Source organism: Seriola lalandi, unplaced genomic scaffold, assembly GCF_002814215.2.
Source record: "Seriola lalandi dorsalis isolate HSWRI2012SDOR001 ecotype SW California unplaced genomic scaffold, Sedor1 jcf7180002054618, whole genome shotgun sequence".
Classification (NCBI taxonomy): Eukaryota; Metazoa; Chordata; class Actinopteri; order Carangiformes; family Carangidae; genus Seriola; species Seriola lalandi.
The window spans coordinates 2,135-9,890 of NW_019525171.1; the positions used below are offsets into that span (position 1 = coordinate 2,135).

General features: G+C 47.1%; 1 protein-coding gene across 2 annotated transcripts in view; it reads left to right on the forward strand.

Moving 5' to 3' along the window:
• Window positions 1–3,451: 3,451 nt before the first annotated feature.
• The window catches only part of plpp3 (phospholipid phosphatase 3), a 28,552-nt gene continuing 24,247 nt past the window's right edge, over window positions 3,452–7,756 (forward strand). The window contains exon 1 of one of the 2 annotated variants that reach the window (XM_023420117.2): window positions 3,452–4,045. In XM_023420117.2, the coding sequence (XP_023275885.1) occupies window positions 3,907–4,045 (139 nt within the window). In that variant the 5' untranslated portion in view covers window positions 3,452–3,906. The remainder of the gene's footprint in view (window positions 4,046–7,756) is intronic. The other variant, XM_023420116.2, reaches the window with a different exon arrangement.

The following is a 7,756-nucleotide window of genomic DNA, read 5'->3' on the forward strand; positions in this document are numbered from 1 at the left end:
TAGTCGTGTTGCTCTCCTCCCCAGTAATGTTAAATTTAGCACAGAAAAAAACATAATAGTGGTAATTTAAATAGCGGTTCATGGGATTTATTAACCCTCAGGGGTCCCTCTGTCCTTTTTTGGACATTTTCTTTTTTGATTTGCTGATCATTTTGACTGTGTTACAGCTGAAGGTATGGATTTCTGCAAGAAAGTGTCTTTTTTGACATTTTATGCCTTACTATACTATGACTTTTAATCACTTACTATAATATTACTTTTTATGCCTTACCATAATTACTTTTTATATCTGACTATTTTCTGACTTTTTGTGAATTTCATGCCTCACTATACTATGACTTTTTATTCCTCACTATACTAACACCTTTTATGACTTACTTACTGTGCTATAACATTTTTCTGACTTTTTATCCCTTACTATAATATGACGTTTTTATTACTTTTTATTAATTAATATACTATGACTTTTTATGCCTTACTATAATATAACTTTTAGGGACTTGTTATGCCTCACCACAATGACTATTTTTTATGACTTTTTATATCGTACCATTTTATGACTTTTTGGGAGTTTTTATTCCTTACTACACTAAAAAATTTTTATGACCTTTTATGCCTAACTTTATTATGACTTTTTGGGACTTTTATGCCTTACCATACTGTGACATTTTTTTTTGTTGTTTTTTTAATTCCATCCAAAATTCCATCCAATTTGGTATTCAAACACTCCACAGCTAGTAAGCATGAAATGGTTTTCCACGTACAGAATTTACCCCCGTTTTCAAACGTGGCCATTATTTCAGGTGGGTTAAACCCCCACCACCGCCCTCCTGCTACGACAATACATTCCTCAAACTGCGCACACAAGAAACAGGCGAGGTGAGTGAGGAGTGAAAGCTCACAAGGTCAAGCCGAGTGTCCGAAAACCAGCCAAGAAAACCCTGAAATAAAACCCCTCCCTACTAAAACTTAACGCCTGTATAAAACGGGTTTAACGGAGCTGCCCTGGCTAGCGGCGCGGGAACATGTCGGACTAGCTGCACCGTTTACCAACAGTTTGTCAGTGGACAACACCGAGCTCACATGGCTGGGTTCGGCCAAGCCGTGAGCTTCACTGATGCCCTTTACCGTAAGACAGGGCAAGGAAACCCACCGCCACGTGAACCCGTCACGGTTTAACGTTAAACGGTAATAACGTGGGGCTGGACTGCGCGTGTCCTTCCAGCTATTGTCCTCCAGTTACGGACACCTGCCGTTTGCTGATAACCGTTGCTACAGATAAGGGCTTCGGTGAAAGAATTTGACTTTCAAGCGGCCCCGGATTCTCAGAAGGCAGTTACGCTTTAAAATCCCTTCTGTCGCAGCCGTTAGAGAGAGCAGCTACGCAAACTGCTCACTGACCCCCGGCAAGTTCAGCGCAGTCCGCGGAGAGGGGGGCGGCACGGCGACTACTTCATGTCACTCCGACTGAAGCGCACAGACGGTCACACGGAGCCGAGCGTGACACAAAAACATCACTTAACTCTTCACTTTGCCGAAGGTGCCCACTCCGAGCGTGTCGCCGAGGATGTAGTGGCCGATCTTCACCCTGCCTTCGTGTTTCTGTTGTTGCCGCTCTGCCATCTTCTCCGTTACCGACGGCTGAGCTCGCTCGGTGCGGTGCGGTGCGTGCGCTCTGCCTGCTGCTGGTGGGGCGCACGGAGGGGCGGGGCACCTCACTTCTCCTCAGGAAAGGAGAGAGGAGTCACCGACGGCCCGAGCACGTTACACGCACACTGACAGGTTCACGGTGAAGACTGTGGAGGGAAGGTGTAACTGCTGGACTGGGGGGTATTTGTTTTTGTGATTAGCCTGGGTGGCAAAAACATTATGATTATGCATCCCAAAGACCCGCGACCACCGACCCGATGTCATGTTGAGCACCCCGGTCAATAACCTGCACCGACCACAGATCTGCCTGGTGGCTTGATTACACACATTAAAGGAGCCACTGTCTGTGCCTGAGTGATAATTCACATCAGCTGCTGTATGAAGTAAAATAATGTACTGACTCACCTCCAGTGGCCAGTTGCCACCTGCAGCAGATCAATAAATGAAGGCGCCTATCATGCTGTGAGCAACACATCTAATGCATTGAGCATTTGCTCATAAATAATAAATGTCTCTGCAGGTTATAAGACTGAATCGAAGAGAAAATGTGGAATGACATGAACAGTTTCTGCTGAGTTTCATCAGGCTGGACTGTCAGGTCAAGTCTTTGTTGTTATTCCCTCAAATAGATGCATCCAGATATTGTGTATACGTCCCTCCTGAAGGCCTGTCTTATATATTGATCCCTATCTAAACCCTGTCAGTCCGAGATGTAAAAATGAATGAATAAAAAGTTGATCATCTTCCATTAAATGTCTGGAATAGAACAGGATGATTAAAAGGAAAACAAGGAGAAGAAAGTGAAATCAATAGACGATGAGTTGCAAAAAAGATCAGGCTGCAGCCGGATCCTCCTCCACTGGACGGAGGTGAGTTGTTCATGTTTAAGCACTAGATGGCGATGTGAGTTTACTGTGTTAACAACAAGCGGGACTCTTGTGCATTTAAAGCTGGAGTCTTTGGAGAACAGTAGAGGAGCTGGCGCATGAACTGCTTCTTATCAAAGTTGGAAAACACGCAGAGATCCTGTAACTTACAGGCCACGACATGTTTTGTTGGTTTCACTGACCGGAACAATCACAGTAGAATCTCCACTGGTAACTTTCTATTTGTGAAATACAACATTTAGATGAAATAGATGAACATGTTTGTCTTCTTCAGCAAATCTCAGAAAGACATTTCCCTAGAGAATAAATAATCCCAATAAACATGATGAATTATAAACTACATAATCTTTGTATGAGAACCAGCAGAGAGTAAAGTCACAAGTAAATAAAGTTTTTGTCATACTGGCAAAATACAATAATGATCACCAGTCCTGTTTAGGGCCTGTGCATATTCTCATTTGTCCAGGTCATAGTTTCCTAAAGGAGTTTTAAATCGAAAAAACAACTGGACTTGATTATTTGTCTGGGAAGACGTTTCACCTCTCATCCAAGAGGCTTCATCAGTTCATGTACGCATCTGACCAGGCTGGGACTGGTCCTGTTTAGGATGTCACTTCTTTACTTTTACTTTTCTTTGGGCAAATATTGGAGATTTTCTCACAGATGTCCACAGAAGTATTTCCACAGAAAGTGACTAAACTTATTGTTACAACATTTCCTGGAAAATAAGGGCTCACAGTTTTAATTATGTTCATGATTCAAAGAGAGGAAACACTTCATCTCCAAACGCACCGGATCTCTTGTCAGTCCCGTGCGCCTGTCGCGCCGTGCGCAACCACTGGGGGCGCTGTGTGTCCGCGCCGCTCTGCCCCTGCTCGTTGAAAGTTTCCATGCATGGAATGGAGCCGATTACCCGCCGCTAGCAGAGGGAAGAGGGCTGAGCCTTTCAAGCTGCTGGGGGAACTTGAAGAGAGCAGGGGGAGGAGGACACGAAGGATTGGTATAACAAGGCTGTCGATGTGCAGCGCAATTCTTACTCCAAGCCTTTGAACCAACACGGATGAAGAGGAGCGCGCTCCATTCATTTCGAGCGCAGGCAACTTTACTTTCTTGAGTCCGTGGCGCGGGTCCGTTTTCTACACAATACTCTTCTATTTTAAAAAAAAAGAAAAAGATTATTTAAAAAAACTGAAACACGAGACAACGAGACAGCAACACATCCGCAGCTTCACGCGACCTCCTTGTTTTGGGAAGTTTGTTTCCCTCCCGTGCAGTCGCATGACATTTCTTTAAAGGACTGCAGAACCTGTCAGAGTTTCTTCACCTACCGCGTGGTGTGGGATTTAGAGCTGAAACGGGGAGTTCTCAAATGCAAAAGTACATGTATGAGAAAGCGATGGCCCAAGAGACAAGGAACGGAGGAAGCTCTACGTTAAACAACAACAACGGTGTTGACACCAGCAAGAACAAACTGTTGGTAGCGCTCGACATCTTCTGTCTTCTACTTGGTAAGTTTCTACTGGAGTTAAATCTCCTTTCTGTTTCCATATCAACTGTTCACTTTTTACAATCTCACATCAGCTGTTTAGATCAACACTAACAAAGATAAACAACAAACAAACAAATAAATAAGGCAGGACCCGCGCTTTCTAATGGCTGCTAATAAAGGCCTTATCGTTTTAAAAGTATTGGTTGTTATCTGAGACCACAAGACAACTTCATCTGCAACATCCTCTTATCACCACACACACACACACACACACACACACACACACACACACACACACACATGTCAGGCTTCCACAGTTTGAAAAGCGCAGTTTACACCCTGCAGCCTGACGGAGAGAGCACGCACACACACACACACACACATGTCAGGCTTCCACACTGTTTGAAAAGCGCAGTTTACACCCTGCAGCCTGACGGAGAGAGCACGCACACACACGCACACACACGCACACACACACACACACACACACACACACACACACACACATGTGTACCGGCACATTTATAGACTGCTCATCAATACAAGAGAAACGTTGACATTCAGTCACTGACTGACACGTGTCTGGGTTTTCTCTCTGTCATCACATGATGTATTGATCATTTCAAAGTGCACACAGCAGCGGTGCAGCTATGGGTTGATGTTCCTGCCCCCTGCCAACACGCCCGGGGCACAAACGTTTTTGAAGTGCTGTAACTTGCCCTTTTACCGCCCCTTTAAATAGCCCGTGCCCCGGTAACCTTGTTCATCTGACCCTGAACCTCCAGAGGTGCCATTCCAGCCCGAGCTGTCCTTACATAGAGATGTTACATGACTGTGGTCGATCGAAGTGTAATTAAAGTATTGATTTATAACTGGTCAAACTGTCACTGACAGTGGAGGGGGGGGGGGGGAGGGGGGGGGGGGGGGGGGGGGGGGGGGGGGGGGGGGGGGGGGGGGGGGGGGGGGGGGGGGGGGGGGGGGCTGGGGGGGGGGGGGGGGGGGGGATCTGCTCCAACTGCAACTTGTTTGTGATGTGGAGTTTTCTGTGTGTGACTTGTTATTCTGCAGGCGTCCAGTCCAGATGCATTGTGCTGTGTGTGTATGTGTGTGTGTGTGTGTGTGTGTGTGTGTGTGTGTGTGTTGCTTTGATAGCTGGTTTGTTTTTTGGCTGTTGTCACTGTAGCCCAGTCCTTTTAGTTTCCAGCTCCAGTGGCCCCCCTTTCTCTCCTCTCTCTTTTCAATCCCTCCGTCTCTCCTTTCTCTCTTTTAGAAAAGGATTATGGGAGTTGTGCTTAACTTCTACACATTCTCCCCCAGAACCCTGCAAATCCCTGGCCAGCTGCCCCTGATCACTCCACTTCAACTTTCTCTCTCTAGCTCTCTCTCTCTCTCTCTCTCTCTCCTCAGCCCTCGTTCTCCCTCTCTGTCCAGGGGAATGCGTGCAATAATTGCTTAAGCATGTGTTGTGGCAGGGGAATGCCTCTCCGATCTAACGGGCAGGGATGGGGAAGCGGCACCCGTGGCTGACCCGGCGTTAGAGGAGCAGGTGGGGGCCACATCGATACCTCCATGTGGAGAAACCGAAGCATCAACAGTAGAAACGAAATGCACCACATCGGCACACAGGAGCCGGAGTTTATTACCCAGGATGTTACAAATGGTGCAGATTAACTCTGCTGTGTCATAGCAGCAGCTCTGCCCGACACACACACACACACACACACACACACACACACACACACATACACACACACACACACACACACACACACACACACACAGTTTTCCAGTGCGTTTATACTGGTTTGCTTATTAAAGAACCTCAGTCAGAGATTCACTGTTTCATCAGCTCATAAAGATGTAGATGAGCTTCGCGCATGTGGAGCCAGTTTCCTGCATAAAACAACTTCCTTCAGTAGTAAAAGCTCTACAGTCAGCTCTTCCTCTAAGGACACGCACACGCTTAAACACACACATATACACACAATGCATGTAAAGCTCACAGATACACACACACACACACAAATGGTCACACAGATTCTCCTTTGTCATGCTAAACACAATCTGGCAGCCCAGTGATGATTGGTTGGCCCACTTCAGTGGTTTCAGGAGGGGTTACACATGGGGTGTTTGGTGGATGCAGGGACAAAGGGGGGAGGGTGGGGGGTTAAAAGAGAGAGGGAGAAAGAGCAGGAAAAGGGGGGGCGGGGGTTATCAGGAGGGTCCTGAATGAGGAGCAAGGAATGTGGGTGTGTGGAGAAGAATCAGAGCTTGAGATGTTGAATGGGTTTTGTTCTGTGTGCGTGTTTCAGAGAGAGGTGTTGTACACTGCACAGCTCGTTAATGCATTAATATCTCGTAATTAGTTCCTATCTGCCAGCTGGTGCACACACACACACACACACACACACACACACACACACACAGGCTGCTCAGTGACACCTCTCTATAAGTCGTCAGTCGCAGCCTCGGGCTGATGCCTGTGTTTGCATAAAGGCCGTCTGAGGCCGTCTGTCACCACACACACATGAGGACACACTAAAGACGGGCTCCTTCCTCATGTTGCTCTGATACTCAAGATTAATGATGCAGAAACACAGCAGGATCAGAGTGATGATGAACAAACACACACACACACTCTCTCAGCTGCTGAGTTACAGTCTTCAGTTTTGGCAGCTGAGCACAAGCATCATCTGCTGATTTCCCTCTGGCTCGGGTTCCACTCCCTCTGATTTAGCAGCGCTATAAGGAGCACACGCACCAGCGCCATACACTCCCTATAAATACACGAGCTCCACCACAGACTGAGGAATCTCATTCTTCCCTGTCCCTGCGTCCGTCTCGTGAACGCGGCTACGCGCTGTCGGACAGGCGGGACGGTTCGCTGTCATGCGAATTCAAGTGGATGTTTATTGTGAAAACACTTTGTGCGCTGTGGGGAAACCGTCGCTCTAAAAGCGGCTTCACCTAAACCCTCATTATGTTTTGCACAATGCAGGAGGAGATTATATATCGTGTGCGTTTGCTTGTGTTCATATACATTCTGTCTGGGTCCTAGTTTGAGCTGCGGACGCCTTTTTTCTTCAGTCAAGCGCTGTCTGCGTGTTGCTATAGCAACCAGCCACTCATATATATTATTATAAGTCCGTGGATGTGAGCTAAGTCGACCCCAGGACTTCTTCCATCAGCGCTCGTTGCTCTCACGTCTGATGTGTGATACAGTCAGGTGTTCAGGACCGGATTTTCAGGAAGGTCGCTACGAGCAGCAGAGAGAGGAGTGCGACATTTTGGCCCCGAGCGGATCAGCGTCATAACCAGCTCTGCAGCATTCACCCTATATGTCTTTACCTCAGCTCCTGCCTCCCCATTAGCTGCTATAGCGTTACAGCACTCAGTCACACAGCCCCTCATTAAAGCCGCAGAGGTTTAACCTCTACCTTCCCGGGCCTCTTCGATCCTGAGCCGCTCCACAAATATTTTCCAGAATTTCTCAAATTCTTCATCTGGCTGCAGCGCTGCGGTCAAAGACTCTTGATGTGACATCTGGTCCAATTTCTGGGAGTGAGTGAACCAGGGGGCATGGAGTGTGTGTGTGTGTGTGTGTGTGTGTGTGTGTGTGTGTGTGTGTATAGAGTGGTGCTCAGGAAAGGGTGGGAAACGGAAAGGTAGTGTCGGTCGGAGGTAGGTGTGGTTGTGAAATGAAATCCTGTCTATTTTTTTTTTTTTTTTT